The following is a 25003-nucleotide window of genomic DNA, read 5'->3' on the forward strand; positions in this document are numbered from 1 at the left end:
AACTCAGGCAAACTGGACTAGTAAGACTATTATTTCCTCTACTCTTCAAGTGACTCCAAAATGACTATGGACCAACAAACTCCTCCTCTATAAAGTAGTCATTAGGCGCCGATATTGCTCTAAGCCTCCTCCGCCTGGAGCCTGGACTTGTAGTAGTAGCAACATCAAGAGAAACTTCAGGACAACACAGAACAAATTTCTGGAGACTCGCAACAGACTCTCTCCATGACGCACTAGAATTGACTCACTCCACGAAGACTGCATCCATTATCCCCCCGGTACACTCCTATATCCAAAATCATCTCCTGAAACTCCTTTCCATCCTAGATTTCCATCCTAATCCACTCTGTCGCCACATAGTCCCATACAGATCCTTCTATAACCTACAGGACACAGAAGAATAAAACAGTTACTCCTCTAACTCTCTACACTAGCTGCAGGTTTTTCCTCTCCTTTTTTTCCTCTAAATTCCTATCCTGCTCATCTTAACCTTACTAAGATTAGCACTGATATGAAGGTTAAAATGTATTGTGCATTGTACTTCATTACATATTTATTATTTGTATATATTTTGAAATAAATATTTATTCATTAATTCAGGTAATGTTTGGAGAGTTTTTCAGTTTATTATTTTTGAATTGAGCTGTTTTACAAGTCAGGTATATTTTTCCAAAAAGGAAAACTCAATTAACCACAGTAATAGACGGTTATAAAGAATAAAATTTAATTAGAACAATACAGGTAGATAAGCAAATTAGATCGACCGCGAGAGAAAATGAGAACAGCTGTACTAGATTAAAAGATTCTCCATTGTTTTGTGCTTTTAATTTGCACCAAGCATGCTATGAAACAGTTAATATAGCTAGCAATATTAATCTTCGTGCTTGCTATTGTACTACTGTAGATTTGGTTCTAATCACCCAGAGAGCTCGAGCTAGGTCGAAGTACTTAGAATGCGAACAAAAACTACGAACTGAACAACAGCAAAAAACAACACACAGACACCCTGAGAATAACGAACACCTGCCTCTCTGATCGTACAACAGAATGTAGGTCACATTTCTCTAGACACGCACCTACCCCGGCCTCATATGGTGGAATATTTTTCTCTCAATTTGTATCAGGGCGTAGGGGGCTTTGCCCTTGCCCCAAGGGGGGTCTCAGTGGGCGATACTATCGACAGACAACCTTGATCGACATTTGTAATTGCAATTTATCTCGCCCCCCCCCCCAAAAAATAGGAGGATTTATGATACTGTCTGCCAGATTGGTATCTATGTTTGCATTCTTACGAGAAACTGCTACCTTTTTAAGGAATCAGAACGTTCATTAAGATCCCTTTAACTCTCTCTCCCACTTATTGGTCCTAAAAGATGCAGAAATAGTGGGTTCATTCGTCTAATTTCTCTGACTGTAACAAGCTTACAGGAAATAATACAGCCATACTGATTATCGAAATATTTATCACCGGAAAGAGGTCTCTTCAGTAAAAAAAAAAAGGAAGTAGTTTTCAGATTAAAGTCTTCCATTAACATAATTCTAATAACCAATAAATGAGATGCAGAAATTCTATGCTTTTTTAAAGATAAATCACTAGAAGTGCAAATCTTTCGAAAGATTCTTTCAAGATCTATAAATATATACAGGTAGTCCTCGGGTTACGATGGTCTCGAGTTACGACGTTTCGTGGTTACTACTCCAATTTACAGTACAGTACTGTACAGACAGTATGTACTATGAAAAGCCCGCGAACTACTGTACGTGTTTTGGTGTACAGTAGTATGAAATTTTTATTACAGTAAAGTAAAGTAATCTCCTATTTTTTCAGGCGGGGCTTAACGTCCAACTACCAATTAGGTGTCGTGGACGGAGGCGTTAAATTTCTTTTATTAACTATTAAATAAAATCCAAGGCCTAAGATCGGGAATCGAACCCACTAAACCAACAATACATCTTAGCATTGCGGGTCTAGCCTATAACCGCCTAACTATACTTTACTATAAATTTCTCATATTAACCATTAAATAAAATCCAAGACCTAGACCAGGGGGAATCGAACCCACTAAACCAACAATACATCTTAGCTTTGCGGGTCTAGCCTATAACCGCCTAACTATACTTTACTATAAATTTCTCATATTAACCATTAAATAAAATCCAAGACCTAGACCAGGGGGAATCGAACCCACTAAACCAACAATACATCTTAGCTTTGCGGGTCTAGCCTATAACCGCCTAACATACTTTACTATAAATTTCTCATATTAACCATTAAATAAAATCCAAGGCCTAGACCAGGGGGAATCGAACCCACTAAACCAACAATACATCTTAGCTTTGCGGGTCTAGCCTATAACCGCCTAACATACTTTACTATAAATTTCTCATATTAACCATTAAATAAAATCCAAGACCTAGACCAGGGGGAATCGAACCCACTAAACCAACAATACATCTTAGCTTTGCGGGTCTAGCCTATAACCACCTAACATACTTTACTATAAATTTCTCATATTAACCATTAAATAAAATCCAAGGCCTAGACCGGGGGAATCGAACCCACTAAACCAACAATACATCTTAGCTTTGCGGGTCTAGCCTATAACCGCCAAATATACTTTACTATAAATTTCTAATATTAACCATTAAATAAAATCCAAGACCTAGACCAGGGGGAATCGAACCCACTAAACCAACAATACATCTTAGCTTTGCGGGTCTCTTTTTATTACAGTACACTATTGTTTTTTTATTACTGTTTTATTTCATTATTAAACGTACTGTACAGTATTTTATATGTGTTTTTTTGATAATTATGTAGGGTACTGTGTCAGGATAGGCTAAGTGCTTACAGTACTGTACTGTTATTATGGTAATACAGTACTGTACTGTATATGGTACAGTTTACGTATGTTCCGACTTTCGTCGAAAAAACGGTTTACTACGCCGCGTAGGAACGGATCAACGTCGTAAGTCGAGGACTACCTGTATTGTATATAATTAATTCTAGTGCTCTATATAACCACAAATTTTTATTTTATGACTACTATAAAATTTACAATCAATTACTATTATTAAAATTTATTAATTAAAAGTGAATTATTTAAAAGAGGCTAATAGATAATAATAAATAAATAATAATCTAAGAATAGACAAAAAAGATGATCGAATAGTAGCGATAAAGGGTGACATCATACTTTTATATATTTTGTCCAAATAGATTACGTGATAAGAAATATTAATCTATCAACAAAACGACGCGCGTACACATAAATGTATCTTACACATCAAATAATTGAACATATCAAATGTTATGATATAGAAGATGGAATGTTATACTTCAGCGAGATTGAGGGGGTGGAGGAAGAGATGGGACAGAGAGGGGAGCCATATTTGTTTCTGTTTTTTGGTTCTTTCGGACATATTATGTAACAAGGCATGCCAAGGATTTGTCCTATATTGGAAAAAAACTAATAAAATTCAAGTTTCTAGAGATCCTGGCCATTTGTGGGAAACCACTTAGGCGAAGCTTGTCCGTGTATTGGATAACAGCCTCGTATTCCTGGAGCCAAAGGAATTGGCTAAACTCTATTTGCGAGCAATGAAGAGCCACGGCCACCAATAAGCTACCAAGTATGACAATTTTTTTTTTTTTTAAAGAATGTCAGCAAACTTGGGTCAAATTTAGTGACAATTGTTTTGAAGCAAAGGACTTCCGCGCCCCCCCCCAAATAATGCACAGGCTTGAGTTCCGCTTCTCATTGAGGCTATCCCGTTTCATCTTTCAAATGCGGCCTTACCAGTCGCTAATTTGCGCTGGCTGTGGTGAGTCCGATGAGACTGTGCGGCATTTTGTAGAGGTGTGTCCCGTTTTAAAACTAAATTCTAAAACTAGATTCCTCGTCTTCGGGGGTTAACTGTCTACCTACCGGAGAATATAGTATCTGGTAATCTTAACGAACTTTCTAGGTTTATTCAGTGCACTGGGCGATTAGTCGCCATGCTCCCTAGTGTCCTGTTACTACTTTATTAGTTTATTATATTAGCATCTGGCAACTTTCAGCCGGATTTGTTTTTTTAAACCTCGGTATCTCTTATGAGATGAGGGGTGGGCGGGGAACAATGGGCATTTTGGATTGTCTGCGTTCCTTCCCCTTTTTGGTGGAACCGCCCGTCTTATACAATCTACAATCCCGTCACATCACTTCAGATACTCGAAGTATTTTACACCGTTTCAAAAGATGATCAAAGTCCAAACACTTTCCTGTATAACGGCGACATAAAACAGTTAAAGAACATATTGAAATCAGTTTTCCAGAAAATCTAATCACTTCTTTTTGTTTTTCCTAAAGTCATCTATTACGTTCTTTATAAATAAAAGATACAGGTGGCACTGCTGTGGTGTGGAAATCAAGAGAATTATAGGAGAGATAAAAAGACCAGATTAGGAGGGGAATATGGCGGCTGTAGACTTGTTTATAGCCTGAAACCTAAGCCTCGTACTTTATTTGCTGAATAATCAGGCTATATCCTTCAGATTCAGTCAGTGTCGTTACGACACTTCATTCAGTAGTCTAAAAAAAAGGAAGAAGAAAAACGACAAAAATCTCTGTATTTTGTCAAACGCAAGGGACTTCCTCTTAGTACAATTTACGTAGCATAATATTTTGTTAAAACTTTTGTTCACTTCCTGCTTTAGCCCACTCGCAAATTACTGTTCTAATTTTCATTTTTTTATTTTTACTTTTTGCTTTCACCACAAATCGATGTTTTGACATTACCTGTATTAACCTGAGTACGTAAAAATCAGTTTACCTGATTGGTCTAAGCGTGTGCGCGTGTGTATGAATGAACCAATTACAAATAAGAAAAAAAGAAACGCAACATTTTCAAATTTGGGACATATTGCTTCGATACCAACCAGAGCATGCCATATGATTTGGGCCAACCAGAAAATCCATTGTCCCAAAATGTCGTTTAATTGAATCGATTTTCTCAGTTTTTGTTTTTTTCAGATTTATTTCTCGCTTTATCTTATTTAGGTAAGGAAGTGTGATAATTTAAATGCATCTATATCGATTTAATTTAATTGCAAACAAAGTCACTTTATGACAGACAGTACAAACTGAGAAGAACCATAAAATATGTTTCCTATTTAAAGTATTATACTCGTAATTCAAGGCGCCACGGTAGCCAAGCGGTTTAGAGAATAGAACCCGCAAAGCTAAGATGTATTGTTGGTTTAATGGGTTCGATTCCCTGGTGTCTAGGTCTTGGATTTTATTTAATAGTTAATATGAGGAATTTGCTGTAAAGTATGTCAGGCGGTTATAGGCTAGACCCGCAAAGCTAAGATGTATTGTTGGTTTAGTGGGTTTGATTCCCGGTCTTAGGCCTTGGATTTTATTTTAATGGTTAATATGAGAAATTTATAGTAAAGTACGTTAGCTAGTCGCCTCCGTCTACGACACCTAATTTGGTAGTTGGACGTTAAGCCCCGCCTGAAAAACTAGGCGATTACTTTTTCTTTTTTACTCGTAATTCAAGGAAAGTTACTAGATCTACAAGAATGGAAACTACGAGAAACTACGTAAAAGCCATGAGCTGGAAGAAAGTGGATCATCCAGGAGCTCCCCTCAGTTGGCACCAAATCAAAGTTAAAGTAACTGAGATTTACCATTTTTTTTGTGTTATGCTGTACACGAACAGATCTACGTATTTGTAATGTATTTCCAGTTGAAGACTCAATGACGTAATTCATTCCGACTGCCGTACTTCCACTTTTTGTTTGGTGAAAGTTAAGTAGAGTGACAAAATGAGTCTGAAGAAGAATCCCCATCTGTTCTGCAAGGCAGCAAGGTTACGCTGACCTCATTTCCAAAGAAAGAGAACATACACCGGAAGAGACCTCCCTGAGCACACCTTGGCAATGTTTAATAACATATTATCATTAAGAACAACCGGTTACTTCTCCCTCCATCCGCCGACAAACCCCGAAAACAATATTAATATTAAATATGAATACGAAAACATGTTTCGATACGAGTATTGTTTCGAAGAGGTAGCTGGGACGGGGGGAACCCAGTTAGATAATTGGTTACGATGTGATAGGGAGACGAAGAAGAGAAATATAAAGATGACATAGTCTCCATACAAGTGTGATTCTCTACAGCAATATTATTGCACAACCTGTTTAAATAGATTTTTTGTTCCTCTCAAGGCTTTCTTTATTATTATTTTTGTTTTGTATGCTAAAGTTGGCAGCAGTTAATGATGGTCGTGATGATAATGATGCGAGAATAATTTAGTAGTAATAGGTGACATACATTCGTAGTAGTCTAATTTATGTGATGATTTCTGGTCCAATTTTAACTGTTAACTTTCTCTTAACCTTGATAACGGAAGTATTGCAATTTAGAAATTCAAAATTTTGACCGGAAATGAAACGTTTTTTGTCTTGACACACAGAAATCTTAGAAATCTCCATTTTTTGGTGTTTCTCTTTTTCAACTATTTCCTGATTTTCTCTAAATTGCTCCCACCGTGTTCATCATTAAACTTCAAAAACTACAGGTGTCGTATTAAGTTCCGGTTCGGTACGATGACCAGGCGATGGCATTAATGGTATATCATCCAATGATCAACACTGGTGAACCAGATAAAACCAGAAAAAGATCTAAGGTTCGCCTTGGTATGGATACAAAAAATATATATGGACTGCCTGCGCTTTCAGGGGTGTTCTCACGAGGCTTTGCCGACTTAGTGGTTACTCGAAAAGTTTTGCCCTGCAAAACATCTGTAGATTCTGTGTGGTGATGGAGAAGAACCTCTAATTCATCACCTCATCAGACTGCGGAGCTGCTTTTCAGTCCTGGATATCTGAACAGCTGATTTTAGAGAAGAATAAGAAACAGCTGTTCTGCAAAAGGTAATTCATCTCCCTTATCAGAGAGCTGCGGAGCTGCTTTTCAGTCCTGGATATCTGAACAGCTGATTTTAGAGAAGAATAAGAAACAGTTGTTCTGCAAAAGGTAATTCATCTCCCTTATCAGAGAACTGCGGAGCTGCTTTTCATTCCTGGATATCTGAACAGGTGATTTTAGAGAAGAATAAGAAACAGCTGTTCTGCAAAAGGTAATTCATCTCCCTTATCAGAGAACTGCGGAGCTGCTTTTCATTCCTGGATATCTGAACAGCTGATTTTTTTTTAGAAAATGATTAGAAACAGCTGTTGTGCATTTAAGGAGCACTTAATTTTCATAGAATACTAGAACAACTCCTGGAAGAAGCCGAAAAGCCCAATGTTTAGGACCCTTAATGCAACAAAACTATAATCACAACTGGAGTGGGACAGTCTTGCGCATGTGCAAGAGGCTGTGAAAAAGCAAGTTTTTCTTTTATTAAAAAAAAAAAAATCATTTCAATTTTCGAGGATCTAGTCTGTCCACATTTCGTTCTACTCTACCCACATTACATTCATGTATTGCATTTTAAATATCACATAATATATGTTATACCCAAAGAGATTTAATCACGTAATGGGTAAATACGTGAATTTAAATCGATTGCTTTTTATTAATACGAAGAGTATTTTTATTATTTAAGAACCTAATTTTTTAATCGGCAAATTATTTTGAAGATATAAAAGAGCGAGCTGATAAAATTGATTACCAGATTTATCAGCAAAGTATTTCTGATTAGCATGCTACTATTCAATGATAAAAATCATGCACAATCATTGCAATAAACAAATAGCATAAGAATTAAGCTGAGGAGGATAAATACCTGATTGATTAATTATAAATAATAATCAGATTAGATAAAAGAAAATAAATATTTTTATGGATAATAAAGAATAAATAAATTAAACGCTGACGTGATTTTCACGTAATACACTTCCATCACCATAGAAAATTTAATCCCATTTTGAAATTTAAACAATCTACGCAGAATTTCACGTACACGTTTTTATGAAGTGGATTTGTATGTGAGAAAAAATGAAAATCTTTTACAATTCGAAGTCATTTAAGCTGGGGCAGCATCCATGACTTACTGACTTGTCACCCCTACCCCAACCAACTCAATCTTGCAAGATAGCAGCATCCCTAGGTTTAAACCACAAAATAATTCCATCTTCTTTTGAATAATAATTTTGTACACTCTTCATAACTCATTTATAACAAACAATATGTACAGAATATGATATGAGCAACAGTTGGTTCAAGGTTACGATTGTTTACACGATGATAACAGATTGCCCTAAATTATTTAATATTTTTTAAAAAAATAGATATATATTATACATGGAATTTAATTTATAAATTCACATAAATTCTTGATAACCTCATTTCTATTTCCGCATCGTACAACAAGTACAACGAGACAAATCCTACGCATTTATCCGGTGACATAGTTTTAAATAATAATAAATAAAACCAAATACAATGACGAACATGTCTGATAACCATGAAATATCAACTTGTATGAATTTAATACAAATAATAAATCTACCGGGAGTAAATTTAATAAGAAACTTGAAAGATGTTAACACGTTTCTAAATGATATAAATAGAAAAGGTGTAATATATACATTTATGAGAAATATAGTTCTAAAGAATCTCACAAACATTGTAATACATGTTGTAAGATAGAACGTACTGAAATGGCACATTAGAGGTATAAACCAAAGAGTACTATTTCCATTCAAATCCATTTGAAAATAAATAGTAACGAAAAACAGTTTAAAACTTAATACAAGGTAGGCTCCACGATAGCCGAGCGGCTTAGTGAATAGAACCCGCAATGCTAAGATGTATTGTTGGTTTAGTGGGTTCGATTCCCGGTGTCTAGGCCTTGGATTTTATTTAATGGTTAATATGAGAAATTTATAGTAAAGCATGTTGCTAGTTGCCTCCGTCCACGACACCTAATTTAGTAGTTGGACGTTAAAGCCCGCCCTCAAACAAAATTGTACACGCTTGACACCTGAATAATTGTAATTGCCAAACTTGATAAACCAAAAATTTATCGTATAGAATTTTCACTAATTTAAGATTATCCTGCTCCGATTTTATTTAAATTGTAAAATGATTCAATCATAAAACTGCCATTTTTACTGGGAACATTTTGCGCAGAAATTTGAACCAGGAAGCCTTTGAGAGAACAGGTGAACAGATCCTATTTCGAGTATTTACATCAGAATTTTTGTATCTAAATTCAAATCAGGCAAACTAAAACAGTGAATTGATAAATTATTAATTTTGTCAAATAGAATTGTTCAAGAGTTTAGTGTGCAAGGCGATTGAGTAGATAGCCACAAGTGGAATTGTTCAATGGAAGTGGCGGAGAATCAGACACACAGTAATGGAAGCATTTCATTCAATTATGTTAATGATGACGGTAGTATGGAATTGGCCAAGACCTAATTACTTAATTCCAAACCACCCACGTGACATCTAATGTGCATACGAATGAACATACAAACAGAGCAAAGAAACAAATACGAAAAGAAAGTGGGAGGAGACATTCAAAGTGAATTTCTACTACTTGGTAACGAATTGGTAACGAATTGGTAACGAATTGGTAACGAATTGGTAACGAATTGGTAACGAATTGGTAACGAATTGGTAACGAATTGGTAACGAATTGGTAACGAATTGGTAACGAATTGGTAACGAATTGGTAACGAATTGGTAACGAATTGGTAACGAATTGGTAACGAATTGGTAACGAATTGGTAACGAATTGGTAACGAATTGGTAACGAATTGGTAACGAATTTAACCAAAAAAAATAACATAAAAAAAGGTTTTGACCTAGACTTTTACATTCCATTTAGGTGGCAATGATTAAAATGAAAAACCACAAAACTTATGTGGGTTCCATAACAGGTGGGTGACGTAGCATTATTTACAAGGATGCTGTACATTGATCCAACAGAAACCACAAAACACTCAATCGGATATCAATACACTCACAAACAAGAACTAAGAGAAATATCAACATTATAGTTAGAATGCTGAATTTACCAAAATTTCGTTAAGTTATAGACCTCATTTAGCTCTATAATTGAGAGTAATTAGAATACTGTAGATAGAATAGTATAGGAGAAATCGGAGTTTTAATTTTGCTTGTTTTACACTTCCCTAAAATTTTAAATCGCTATATCTCTCTTTGCAACCCACAGAATTCTATGAAATCTCGGTAAGTTATAGACCTCATTTAGCTCTATAATTGAGAGTAATTAGAATACTGTAGATAGAATAGTATAGGAGAAATCGGAGTTTTAATTTTGCTTGTTTTACACTTCCCTAATTCTTTAAAGCGATATATCTCTCTTTGCAACCCACCGAATTCTATGAAATCTCGTTAAGTTATAGAACTCATTTAGCTCTATAATTGAGAGTAATTAGAATACTGTAGATAAAATAGTATAGGACAAATCGGAGTTTTAATTTTGCTTGTTTTACACTTCCCTAAAACTTCAAATCGCTATATCTCTCTTTGCAACCCACCGAATTCTATGAAATCTCGTTAAGTTATAGACCTCATTTAGCTCTATAATTGAGAGTAATTAGAATACTGTAGATAGAATAGTATAGGAGAAATCGGAGTTTTAATTTTGCTTGTTTTACACTTCCCTAATTCTTGAAATCGCTATATCTCTCTTTGAAACCCACCGAATTCTATGAAATCTCGTTAAGTTATAGACCTCATTTAGCTCTATAATTGAGAGTAATTAGAATACTGTAGATAGAATAGTATAGGAGAAATCGGAGTTTTAATTTTCCTTGTTTTAACCTACCCAAAATCTTTAAATCGTTATATCTCTCTTTGAAACCCACCGAATTCTATGAAATCTCGTTAAGTTATAGACCTCATTTAGCTCTATAATTGAGAGTAATTAGTATACTTTAGATAGAATAGTATAGGAGAAATAGGAGTTTTAATTTTGCTTGTTTTACACTTCCCTAATTCTTGAAATCGCTATATCTCTCTTTGAAACCCACCGAATTCTATGAAATCACGTTAAGTTATAGACCTCATTTAGCTCTATAATTGAGAGTAATTAGAATACTGTAGATAGAATAGTATAGGAGAAATCGGAGTTTTAATTTTCCTTGTTTTAACCTACACAAAATCTTTAAATCGTTATATCTCTTTTTGCAACCCACCGAATTCTATGAAAACTCGGTACGTTAAAGACCTCTTTTAGCTCTATAATTGAGAGTAATTAGAATACTGTAGATAGAATAGTATAGGAGAAATCGGAGTTTTAATTTTGCTTGTTTTACACTTCCCTAATTCTTGAAATCGCTATATCTCTCTTTGAAACCCACCGAATTCTATGAAATTTCGTTAAGTTATAGACCTCATTTAGCTCTATAATTGAGAGTAATTAGAATACTGTAGATAGAATAGTATAGGAGAAATCGGAGTTTTAATTTTGCTTGTTTTACACTTCCCTAAAATTTTAAATCGCTATATCTCTCTTTGCAACCCACCGAATTCTATGAAATCTCGGTAAGTTAAAGATCTCATTTAGCTCTATAATTGAGAGTAATTAGAATACTGTAGATAGAATTGTATAGGAGAAATCGGAGTTTTAATTTTCCTCGTTTTAACCTACCCAAAATCTTTAAATCGATATATCTCTCTTTGCAACCCACCGAATTCTATGAAATCTCGTTAAGTTATAGACCTCATTTAGCTCTATAATTGAGAGTAATTAGAATACTTTAGATAGAATAGTATAGGAGAAATCGGAGTTTTAATTTTCCTCGTTTTAACCTACCAAAAATCTTTAAATCGTTATTTTTTTTTTTGCAACCCACCGAATTCTATGAAAACTCGGTACGTTAAAGACCTCTTTTAGCTCTATAATTGAGAGTAATTAGAATACTGTAGATAGAATAGTATAGGAGAAATCGGAGTTTTAATTTTGCTTGTTTTACACTTCCCTAATTCTTGAAATCGCTATATCTCTCTTTGAAACCCACCGAATTCTATGAAATCTCGTTAAGTTATAGACCTCATTTAGCTCTATAATTGAGAGTAATTAGAATACTGTAGATAGAATAGTATAGGAGAAATCGGAGTTTTAATTTTCCTTGTTTTAACCTACCCAAAATCTTTAAATCGTTATATCTCTTTTTGCAACCCACCGAATTCTATGAAAACTCGGTACGTTAAAGACCTCTTTTAGCTCTATAATTGAGAGTAATTAGAATACTGTAGATAGAATAGTATAGGAGAAATCGGAGTTTTAATTTTGCTTGTTTGACACTTCCCTAATTCTTGAAATCGCTATATCTCTCTTTGAAACCCACCGAATTCTATGAAATCTCGTTAAGTTATAGACCTCATTTAGCACTATAATTGAGAGTAATTAGAATACTGTAGATAGAATAGTATAGGAGAAATCGGAGTTTTAATTTTGCTTGTTTTACACTTCCCTAATTCTTGAAATCGCTATATCTCTCTTTGAAACCCACCGAATTCTATGAAATCTCGTTAAGTTATAGACCTCATTTAGCTCTATAATTGAGAGTAATTAGAATACTGTAGATAGAATAGTATAGGAGAAATCGGAGTTTTAATTTTGCTTGTTTTACACTTCCCTAATTCTTGAAATCGCTATATCTCTCTTTGAAACCCACCGAATTCTATGAAATCACGTTAAGATATAGACCTCATTTAGCTCTATAATTGAGAGTAATTAGAATACTGTAGATAGAATAGTATAGGAGAAATCGGAGTTTTAATTTTCCTTGTTTTAACCTACCCAAAATCTTTAAATCGTTATATCTCTTTTTGCAACCCACCGAATTCTATGAAAACTCGGTACGTTAAAGACCTCTTTTAGCTCTATAATTGAGAGTAATTAGAATACTGTAGATAGAATAGTATAGGAGAAATCCGAGTTTTAATTTTGCTTGTTTTACACTTCCCTAATTCTTGAAATCGCTATATCTCTCTTTGAAACCCACCGATTTCTATGAAATCTCGTTAAGTTATAGACCTCATTTAGCTCTATAATTGAGAGTAATTAGAATACTGTAGATAGAATAGTATAGGAGAAATCGGAGTTTTAATTTTGCTTGTTTCAACTTCCCTAATTCTTTAAATCGATATATCTCTCTTTGCAACCCACCGAATTCTATGAAATCTCGTTAAGTTATAGACCTCATTTAGCTCTATAATTGAGAGTAATTAGAATACTGTAGATAAAACAGTATAGGAGAACTCTGAGTTTTAATTTAGCTTGTTTTAAACTTCCCTAATTCTTTAAATCGATATATCTCTCTTTGCAACCCACCGAATTCTATGAAATCTCGTTAAGTTATAGACCTCATTTAGCTCTATAATTGAGAGTAATTAGAATACTGTAGATAGAATAGTATAGGAGAAATCGGAGTTTTAATTTTCCTCGTTTTAACCTACCCAAAATCTTTAAATCGTTATTTTTTTTTTTGCAACCCACCGAATTCTATGAAAACTCGGTACGTTAATGACCTCTTTTAGCTCTATAATTGAGAGTAATTAGAATACTGTAGATAGAATAGTATAGGAGAAATCGGAGTTTTAATTTTGCTTGTTTTACACTTCCCTAATTCTTGAAATCGCTATATCTCTCTTTGAAACCCACCGAATTCTATGAAATCTCGTTAAGTTATAGACCTCATTTAGCTCTATAATTGAGAGTAATTAGAATACTGTAGATAGAATAGTATAGGAGAAATCGGAGTTTTAATTTTCCTTGTTTTAACCTACCCAAAATCTTTAAATCGTTATATCTCTTTTTGCAACCCACCGAATTCTATGAAAACTCGGTACGTTAAAGACCTCTTTTAGCTCTATAATTGAGAGTAATTAGAATACTGTAGATAGATTAGTATAGGAGAAATCGGAGTTTTAATTTTGCTTGTTTGACACTTCCCTAATTCTTGAAATCGCTATATCTCTCTTTGAAACCCACCGAATTCTATGAAATCACGTTAAGTTATAGACCTCATTTAGCTCTATAATTGAGAGTAATTAGAATACTGTAGATAGAATAGTATAGGAGAAATCGGAGTTTTAATTTTCCTTGTTTTAACCTACCCAAAATCTTTAAATCGTTATATCTCTTTTTGCAACCCACCGAATTCTATGAAAACTCGGTACGTTAAAGACCTCTTTTAGCTCTATAATTGAGAGTAATTAGAATACTGTAGATAGAATAGTATAGGAGAAATCGGAGTTTTAATTTTGCTTGTTTTACACTTCCCTAATTCTTGAAATCGCTATATCTCTCTTTGAAACCCACCGAATTCTATGAAATCTCGTTAAGTTATAGACCTCATTTAGCTCTATAATTGAGAGTAATTAGAATACTGTAGATAGAATAGTATAGGAGAAATCGGAGTTTTAATTTTGCTTGTTTTACACTTCCCTAATTCTTGAAATCGCTATATCTCTCTTTGAAACCCACCGAATTCTATGAAATCACGTTAAGTTATAGACCTCATTTAGCTCTATAATTGAGAGTAATTAGAATACTGTAGATAGAATAGTATAGGAGAAATCGGAGTTTTAATTTTCCTTGTTTTAACCTACCCAAAATCTTTAAATCGTTATATCTCTTTTTGCAACCCACCGAATTCTATGAAAACTCGGTACGTTAAAGACCTCTTTTAGCTCTATAATTGAGAGTAATTAGAATACTGTAGATAGAATAGTATAGGAGAAATCGGAGTTTTAATTTTGCTTGTTTTACACTTCCCTAATTCTTGAAATCGCTATATCTCTCTTTGAAACCCACCGAATTCTATGAAATCTCGTTAAGTTATAGACCTCATTTAGCTCTATAATTGAGAGTAATTAGAATACTGTAGATAGAATAGTATAGGAGAAATCGGAGTTTTAATTTTCCTTGTTTTAACCTACCCAAAATCTTTAAATCGTTATATCTCTTTTTGCAACCCACCGAATTCTATGAAAACTCGGTACGTTAAAGACCTCTTTTAGCTCTATAATTGAGAGTAATTAGAATACTGTAGATAGAATAGTATAGGAGAAATCGGAGATTTAATTTTGCTTGTTTGACACTTCCCTAATTCTTGAAATCGCTATATCTCTCTTTGAAACCCACCGAATTCTATGAAATCTCGTTAAGTTATAGACCTCATTTAGCTCTATAATTGAGAGTAATTAGAATACTGTAGATAGAATAGTATAGGAGAAATCGGAGTTTTAATTTTGCTTGTTTTACACTTCCCTAATTCTTTAAAGCGATATATCTCTCTTTGCAACCCACCGAATTCTATGAAATCTCGTTAAGTTATAGAACTCATTTAGCTCTATAATTGAGAGTAATTAGAATACTGTAGATAGAATAGTATAGGAGAAATCGGAGTTTTAATTTTGCTTGTTTTAACCTACCCAAAATCTTTAAATCGTTATATCTCTTTTTGCAACCCACCGAATTCTATGAAAACTCGGTACGTTAAAGACCTCTTTTAGCTCTATAATTGAGAGTAATTAGAATACTGTAGATAGAATAGTATAGGAGAAATCGGAGATTTAATTTTGCTTGTTTGACACTTCCCTAATTCTTGAAATCGCTATATCTCTCTTTGAAACCCACCGAATTCTATGAAATCTCGTTAAGTTATAGACCTCATTTAGCTCTATAATTGAGAGTAATTAGAATACTGTAGATAGAATAGTATAGGAGAAATCGGAGTTTTAATTTTGCTTGTTTTACACTTCCCTAATTCTTTAAAGCGATATATCTCTCTTTGCAACCCACCGAATTCTATGAAATCTCGTTAAGTTATAGAACTCATTTAGCTCTATAATTGAGAGTAATTAGAATACTGTAGATAGAATAGTATAGGAGAAATCGGAGTTTTAATTTTGCTTGTTTTACACTTCCCTAATTCTTTAAAGCGATATATCTCTCTTTGCAACCCACCGAATTCTTTGAAACCTCGTTAAGTTATAGACCTCATTTAGCTCTATAATTGAGAGTAATTAGAATACTGTAGATAGAATAGTATAGGAGAAATCGGAGTTTTAATTTTGCTTGTTTTACACTTCCCTAATTCTTTAAATCGCTATATCTCTCTTTGCAACCCACCGAATTCTATGAAATCTCGTTAATTATAGACCTCATTTAGCTCTATAATTGTGAGTAATTAGAATACTGTAGATAGAATAGTATAGGAGAAATCGGAGTTTTAATTTTGCTTGTTTTACCCTACCCAAAATCTTTAAATCGTTATATCTCTCTTTGCAACCCACCGAATTCTGCAACATTTTGATGAACTCATAGAGTGAGATTCATTCTCCGCTGTCCAGCTTAATCGAGATTTAGAAAGTATAAGGGTTGATCGTCAAAAACTGCACGAAAAATACGTTACGCGTTGAAAAACAGCCAACTTTGACAATTTTTTTCTCTATATAAAAATAGAATCAATTAATTTTAATCCAATGTGCTGTATAATAACGTATATATGTGCTTAATTGTATTTTAAATTTTTACTTTTACTTAATAATAAATTTAGAACATATATTGTTGGATACTACTCAATTTAAGCTTTAATTGAGTTTAAAGTTGAATATATTAAGTTATGTACTTTTAATTAACATCTACAGACAGAATTTGTAAATACTAGCATTTACATATCTGCATGGTAGAGAATATGTTTTACATTTGTAGCTAAAAGCACGTAACTATGGTCACACAGCTCTGTAGGTGGTGAAATATTCAAATAACATGTGTTTTTTTGATATTCATTATAAGTAAACATAATATTATATACGTTATAATGTAACCTTAGATAATTTTTTCCTTGAACAGAAACATACAATAATGTCGTTCATATGTATATAAAATAAATATACGATATGTTTTTTATGTATTCATTATTGTATTTAAATATTAACATTTGTTTACTAATTCTGGTCATCTGTAGTGTACGTGCTGAAATTTAGTGGATTCATTAGCATGTTGTTTTCTCTTTGCTATTTCTCTCTCTTTTCTGCGCATTATTCAGAAATTTATATTTTTCTCTTAATGTTGTAAGAGAAATATTTTAAAAATGGAAAACTGTAAGGTTCTCTTACTCTGGATTAGATTTTCGTCAAACTGCTTGTGATATAAATCATATATCAAATCAGAAATACTTTGTCAATGAAAAATATTTGTTATATTCTTCCATTATTATTATTTTCTTTTTTTTTAATGATTTCAGGCGCGTCAACATCTAAGGTTATTGGCGCCCGGAGCTTTTTTCAGTGCACTGCCGGCCTCTGGGCAGTGTTCTCTCGTTACATACAACACTGTCCATCACCGGACAGTGAGCTGTAAGAAGCTCCTAGGAAGAGAATACTCGTACTATTATTATTATTATTAGTATTATTATTAGTATTATTATTAGTATTATTATTAGTATTATTATTAGTATTATTATTATTATTATTTGAACATTACCTCATTTTCTTGGTAAAATATATAGTTAAATGACACATCTATTTTTATTAGGAATGTATTCCGTCTTGGTGAGTTGCAACCATCAGATAATCTCATAACTGATATTTAAGATGAAAACTTAATTTGAAAACATCACGATATCTACTCATTCTCAGCGGTAAGAGAAAGTAAAGAAAATGATAATGTAGATAAAGAAAGAATATTCTGAAGAATTAGTCTGAAGATTGAATAGAAGATATGTCAAGTGGAGGGAAATTAATGATATTTGATTTAATGGTGTAGAGGGGGTTGAAATGAAGAATGAAAGCAAAAAATGTGGTTGGAGCGGAAGTAAGGCTGATAATAATGGTGGCAGTGATAAGTGGAAATGCAAATCTGGATGAGTGGCAACATCATTAGACGCACGAAGGGAAAAAGGGAGAAAAAAAACTGCCTTTAATGGAAATTACAATTTCAATCTGGGACACTGTTTTACTCGGTCCAGGAAATAGATCAACGTCCGGCTCAAACAATGAAATGATTAATTATACTATCAGGAAACATGGTCGGTTTCTTTCAAGAAATTGGTAACACTTAATTCTTTTAAGAGGGGAGGAAAATGGTGAAAAACAGATAACTCTATTACTCAAGATGTAATTGAAGATTTCCCATCAAGCCAAAGATGTAAAGTTGGCCTAGATTAACCAAGTGATAGGCGTATGTGGTAATCCAGACATGCAGCAAATTCCTGGCTCTGTTCTTTTAAAAAGGATCACGGGTCTAAAAGTGGAGCTAGGGAAGGGCAGAAGAAATTATAGTAATTGAGGATGTTCTTTGAGGATCCGAACGAGTACCAAAAATGATAGCTGGGCATTTGGCCAGTATTTTGAGTTACCGAGCTAACTTTTCTCTACAATTTGGTAAAGAAATCATTGAATTCTGATGAATAGAATAAGAGATATAGAGGTTTGAAATTTGAAGGAAAATGAAAACCTCTAAAATTTAACCTTCCATATCTCAATAACTATTAACACTAAAACAATGCAATCTGTATCAGTTATAGAGCTAACTTTTCTCTACAATTTGGTAAAGAATTCATTGAATTCTGATGAATAGAATTAGAGATATAGAGGTTTGAAATTTTAAGGAAAATGAAAACCTCTAAAATTTAACCTTCCATATCTCAATAACTATTAACACTAAAGCAATGCAATCTGTATCAGTTATAGAGCTAACTTTTCTCTACAATTTGGTAAAGAATTCATTAAATTCTGATGAATAGAATTAGAGATATAGAGGTTTGAAATTTTAAGGAAAATGAAAACCTCTAAAATTTAACCTTCCATATCTCAATAACTATTAACTCTAAAACAATGCAATCTGTATCAGTTATAGAGCTAACTTTTCTCTACAATTTGGTAAAGAAATCATTGATATCTGAACAATAGGAAGAGAGATGTAAACGTTAGAGTTAGGAACTCACCTAATGTATGATGGACCAGGAGAAGCTTGAAACTCGCAGAAAGACCCCCCACTCTTATGATTTTTCCCTACATTCGATTTTGTTTACGTACAAAGATAATACTAGAGCCTAGAGAATCGTCATAAGAGCAAATCATGTGGAGTGTACAATCATCATTATCTAGGCGCTTCATCATATAAATTGATTGGCGCATGGAGCATCATGATTGATGGACTGCTAGTTTTGCCCCGGATTATTAGCTTTGCAAGTCCACCATGCTAACAATTGAGCCAATTGCCCTTCCTCTTTTTATTAATTAATTATTATTTCACTTTTAGATTTCGTTTCTTTTTTTTTAGCTACTAAAAGCACTGCCTATTTTAAAATATGAGAGAGATAAAATAAATTTAAACGTTGAAAAAAGAAAATTAATGTAAAATTACAAACCAGCTCGGAAAATCTGACCGCATCCATCGCATCTAGACGCAAATTGAGCGTCATAGCAGTTGCCGCAATATATCTTATCAGCTTTGCTACCAAACTGCTTATCAACTAACGACACTCTGCATTTGTTGCAAAAGAAGCACGCCTCATGCCAATGTTTATCCTTATACGACAAATCCTGCACAAAAAAAGACAGTACAATTAGTTAATATTAAGAATTAAAATTAATTAAATAATAAAAAACTAAAGAATTAATAAATTTTTAAAGAAACTACAAGATTTTAATAAGAACTATAAAATAAAAAAGTACAATTAGTTAATATTAAGAATTAAAATTAATTAAATAATAAAAAACTAAAGAATTAATAAATTTTTAAAGAAACTACAGGATTTTAATAAGAACTATAAAATAAAAAAAGTGCAATTAGTTAATATTAAGAATTAAAATTAATTAAATAATAAAAAACTAAAGAATTAATAAATTCTTAAAGATACTATAGGATTTTATTTAGAAAAAGCGCCTACATAACTGAAATATAGGCACACTCGTAGTGACGGCCATACAGCGTGGTATTGCGGGTTACATAACTTTGTTCGCCCTAAATATTATTGTTCTGAATAAATATTAAGGTTTTGTATTCGGTTCTACGTTCATAAAATAAATAATAATTTATTTAAAAATAAAACAATAGAGACTGTTGTTAATAGATAATTAAATATTTAGGGAGAACAATAAATAATTAAAAAAACTTTTATTGTTGAATTAATACAGCAAACAAAAGAACATTTTTTTTAATACAAAATTGCTTAAGATCTCTTTCAGTTTAATTAATCTCAAATTATTATCAGTTTAAATGTATCAATAATATGCGCCATTTATAGTTGTATTTCTGGCTCTAGGCCCTTTTGTGGAATATAACATATCAGACTACTCAGTAATTTTACAGAATTTGAGGCCCCCAAACTAAGAACCAAATTTTTCTTTGGTCTTTAATTTTATTATTTTTAATTAATTCTTTTCACCATTATTATTGTTATTATGAAATTATAAATTGTGAAATGAAGTGCTAACATTTCCAAGAATAATTAGTGAAATCTAATTAAATCATTTCTAATAAGCTGTTTAGCTTTTTAATGAAACCTTAGCTAACTTCGTTTACATTTAAAATTTATTCTTGTGAAGAGTAGCTTAAAATATCAACGCTCAGAGATGTACGTAATGATTCTGACGTCATTTACATTTATTTATAAAATCTATTCAGCCTTTGAAGTTTTCTTTTTTTTAATTTAAATGGAAATACATTACGTGGGCTGCAAGAAGGGAATAAGAAATAAAATTAAATAAACCTTAACTGAATTAATGATCTGGATTTTATTAACATAAAAATCTAATGAAGCTAAAAAAAGTAAGACATATTTTGTAGGTGGGGTTTTTATTTTCCATCCGATCAACTTTAAGGCTAAGATGTATTGAGGTTTTTTAGATTAGGTATCCCGATCTAGAACTTAAAAGAATTTAAGCTCTCTAATAAAATGCTGTTACGTCTACGAAATCAATGATTTGCTGCACAATCAAAATCCAACTATCGCCTTAAGTGGCTATCTTAAGTTCATGAAGTAATGAATTTACGTAAATTGCAATTAAATTACGAGTAAAAGTTGAGTTGTTTTGTGTTGTTTTTGGGTTTCTTCAATTTTGAATTAATTTTGAGCGCCTCTATAGAAGACAGCATCAAGGTGAGCTCAAATTGGACTTCTTTATTTATTACGTCACATTTTACAAAGTATTTACATTAACGACTTAAAAAAAAACGAACTTTTTTTGGCTTGACGCCTGACATTCCTAGAATATTCTACTTTATCTTGTGGTCCACATTTCTTGACAGACATCTCTTTATAATTTGAAAGGGATAGAATGTTGTTTTTTCCCCCCTTCCCCTTTCTCCTCCTTTAGAATTCCTGCTCATCAAGCTTCTTCTCCAATAGAAGGACTCAGTTAAAATGTTTTGAATTCCTTTAAGGGTGCTTTTATAATAAGCAATCTTGCGTGAAGCACTACGTTCATTATTTATTACAGGATACCTTAGAATTCTAATTTACCTTTTTTCAAACGTTTATTTGATTTAAACAGATACACGGTCTGAAAATTGATTTAACTCAGACTAGAACGCTATTAGATTGCATTTGGCACCCAGCTTCTTCAAAATTCAATCCAAATTTCTTGTCACAGATAGAAAAACAAAATTGAAAATTTGGTTAGGTTGGCAGTGCTGGTTAAAATCATTGATTCTATCCGTCGTAGCATGTGTCCCTGGCATATTTCAGACATTCATCCAACCATCAGAGATCAATTACGTTACCATCTCGCACTACACTTGCTGACTATTTGAGAAGGAAATTTCTACACCCAAACTGATTAATGTACTTCTCTCTAATGATGAAAGTTCAAAACTCAGGAATACAATCGAACCCGGAAACATGAAAAAAGGAAACAAAATACTTGTACTCCCAACAATCAACCTACGCAGGGCAGCTTCCAGCTCAGCATTCCAATTCCCAGTTTCAGCTGAAAATCCTTCATAATATGAGCCAACGCTCCCTACTTCGTCTCAAATCGGACATTAAAATTCCTCTTACTCGACAATACTTCCCACTAGAACGTCGCTTGCCCTCTGCTTTTCTCCACAGCCACGCCAAGCTCTTTATCCATCAAAATGGATTAAAAATAATCAGAAATTATGCCTCTGCTGAGAGGATCGTTTCAACAAATTGAATCATACCATTTGTTCTGCAAGTTTACATCATAATTGTACGTGGATACTGCTTGCCTTATAGTAAATAACATTTAAAAAGTGTCACAGAATTCTTCAAAATGCAAAAATCATACTTCACTTGAGAGGAGATCACGAGGCCACTGTCTCTTAAGGCGTCTTGTCGGGTTGTCAGGAAGAGTTCTAGAAGAAAGATTTTTAGCTAGAGGATTTATATGAGATTGCAGGTTGAAGTGGAGTTTTCTGTATCTTGTTTTAGCAACTTGTGCGACAAAAGGAATGTTAAGGTCAGTGTGTATAGTCAGGTTGGAAGACATAAAAAGGAGCGTGTACAATAGTTCGAAGTATTTTAGATTGTAGAGATTGAATCCTTTGGAGATTGGAGCGTTTGGTTGAACCCCACAGCTCTATTCCATACGCCCAGATGAGTTTCAAAATAGAAGTATAAATCAGTCTTTTGTTGTCCAGAGAGAGTTTTGATCTGTCGTCTAAGAGTCTTTTAAGTAGTCGATAGCGTCTGTTCAGTTCTGTTCTTTCAAGTCTAGTGTGGGGGAAAAATCATATTTAAATTCACTTTTATGGAACCAATTCACTATTTTTCATCACAGAGTCACTTGTCGGTTTCATTGAATTGATTGCTGTTTCCATTCCTCCAGCATCTACGTACTTGATGGATCCACAATTAAGTTAAATAGCGGAAAATCCAATGCACAAAATCTATAATATTCTCAATCGTCAACACTCTGTCATCAAAATATTGCTGAGCGAAACAAGGTACTTTACATACTTTGCTTCTGGTAAGCGGTAATAATCTTCTGCAAAGTTTTCTCATCAAAATAAAATTCTTGATGTGGAATGCGTAGCATTATATATTTTCTTTTAAATGCGCCTTGAATGTAAGCTAGTTCCATAAGATCTCTAATCTGATCTAGGAACAATTTTGCTCAATGTTCTCGTCTGGGGGTTTCCAAAAATTTTGGGGCTGATCTTCTCAAGTTGGATCACCTTTCTAGAAAAGTGAGAACACTCAACCTCGAAAGCAAAAATATTATGATCAGCAAGGACCAATGTCAAACTACGAGTACTACACCAATTCTTTGCCTATATTAAGGTCCATTTTAGGACTCTGCTGAAACAGTTTGTATGAAAAAAATATAATTTAAATTTTGTTTAAAATACTGAAGAAAGAAAAAATAGTTTTCTTAACTATTTAGACGCAGTATGTAGCTGAATATTTGACCTTTATTTCAAAACTAGATTTACCGAAGTTTATAAATCTCTTATCATTTTCATTTCTCTTATCTGGTCCAATGTCGGTAGTAGATGGTTAGATAAATTTTTGTTTCAGTAAGGTAGGTCATGTACCATCATACAGATTGAGTGAGGTTACTTCCAGAAGAGGATATACCGCGTAGACAGTTGACCTTCAAACAAACACACTGTCTGCACGAAATTGATTAGATAGGATGTAGTCTAGGCATTGATGACGTCGGCTATCAAATAGTTTATTTTTCTACTTCTACTTCTTCTTCTTAACAAAGAAAATCATTGGTTTACCTTAAAAAAGCAAATAATCCTTCAGAAGTTAATTATTGGCTTTCGCATCAAAGTTCAAAATGTTGTAAGCACTTTCGAGAGTTACAAGGCACAGTCTTATTTATAGGGTACCACCCACACCGTCTAGATTGCTGTAAAAAAAACCTGTCCGTAGACGGAAGTGACCTAGCCCATTCTTTCCACTTTAGCCCATTCAACGTCTTCATTAAACTATGCAGAACCATCACGTGGAATGCACATTGCGCAAAATCCTTGCAGCTGATTTCCCTCCTCACCAGAAAAAAAGAAGCAGAAATCCATTAAAGTATTTACTTCCGATTGAGGAATAAAAACCCAGACTTGCAGCATCACAGTTGACCGTTCTTAAAAAGTAGATAAATACCAGAACAGTTCATTACCAAAACATGACACTGTAGTAGAGGGGGATTATCTGAGATAGTCTGCATTATAATTAGAAGAAACAGAAGCAACACAATGAGATAAAAATAAGAAAAAGACCGAGATGTGGCAAAGAAAAAGCGAATAAAGTAAAATAATAAAAGAATACATTTTCAAAATATAACTAGTAAAAGAATCAAAAACAAGTTTAAGCGAGCGTTTAAACTAAAATAGAACTAACATATGATTGATTATTTAAAAGTGTTTTAAAACTGTTTTGTTTCAAGTTTTAAAAATACCAACCGTTTGATAGCAAATGGTATTCAGTCCGTAGTGAGGAAAGTCGGTGCCAAATAAGATTGTTGTCTGGTTGCTTGAGAAGGAATTTTAATGTTCTTAAAATTTAATTTTATTAAATAGAATATTTTAATTTAATTTTTGTTGTAAATTTCCTCCCCTAAAAAGCAGAAGTAGTGCGATCTTTTATTGTGAAATATTGTTGATCTTTTATTTTGGATGTTTTTTAATATTAGTTGTAGGCTAGACCCGCAAAGCTAAGATGTATTGTTGGTTTAGTGGGTTCGATTCCCCCGGTCTAGGTCTTGGATTTTATTTAATGGTTAATATGAGAAATTTATAATAAAGTATGTTAGGCGGTTATAGGCTAGGCCCGCAAAGCTAAGATGTATTGTTGGTTTAGTGGGTTCGATTCCCCCGGTCTAGGTCTTGGATTTTATTTAATGGTTAATATGAGAAATGTTTGGTAAAGTATCTTTGTTCTGCGCCTCCGAAACCATAAATATATTGATCTATTTATTAAATTTAAAATCAATATAAATATTATTGAAATGATTCATGAGATTTTTTGATTAGAGGTCAAATGAATAGGTCACCCAGCAGCCTATCTAAATGGTCTGTAGTTTGCTGATAAATG

At 33.2% G+C, this 25003-nt stretch overlaps 1 protein-coding gene across 9 annotated transcripts in view; it reads right to left on the bottom strand.

Moving 5' to 3' along the window:
* Positions 1 to 25003, bottom strand: part of Lmpt (four and a half LIM domains protein limpet) — a 434583-nt gene that overhangs the window by 28594 nt on the left and 380986 nt on the right. For all 9 annotated transcript variants that reach the window (XM_074126570.1, XM_074126571.1, XM_074126568.1 and 6 more), the window contains one exon: positions 19367 to 19541. In XM_074126570.1, coding sequence (XP_073982671.1) covers positions 19367 to 19541 — 175 coding nt within the window. The remainder of the gene's footprint in view (positions 1 to 19366; positions 19542 to 25003) is intronic.

The sequence above is a fragment of the Rhodnius prolixus genome, unplaced genomic scaffold (genome assembly GCF_049639745.1).
Source record: "Rhodnius prolixus isolate KJV_2025 unplaced genomic scaffold, Rpr scaffold_3, whole genome shotgun sequence".
NCBI classification, from domain to species: Eukaryota; Metazoa; Arthropoda; class Insecta; order Hemiptera; family Reduviidae; genus Rhodnius; species Rhodnius prolixus.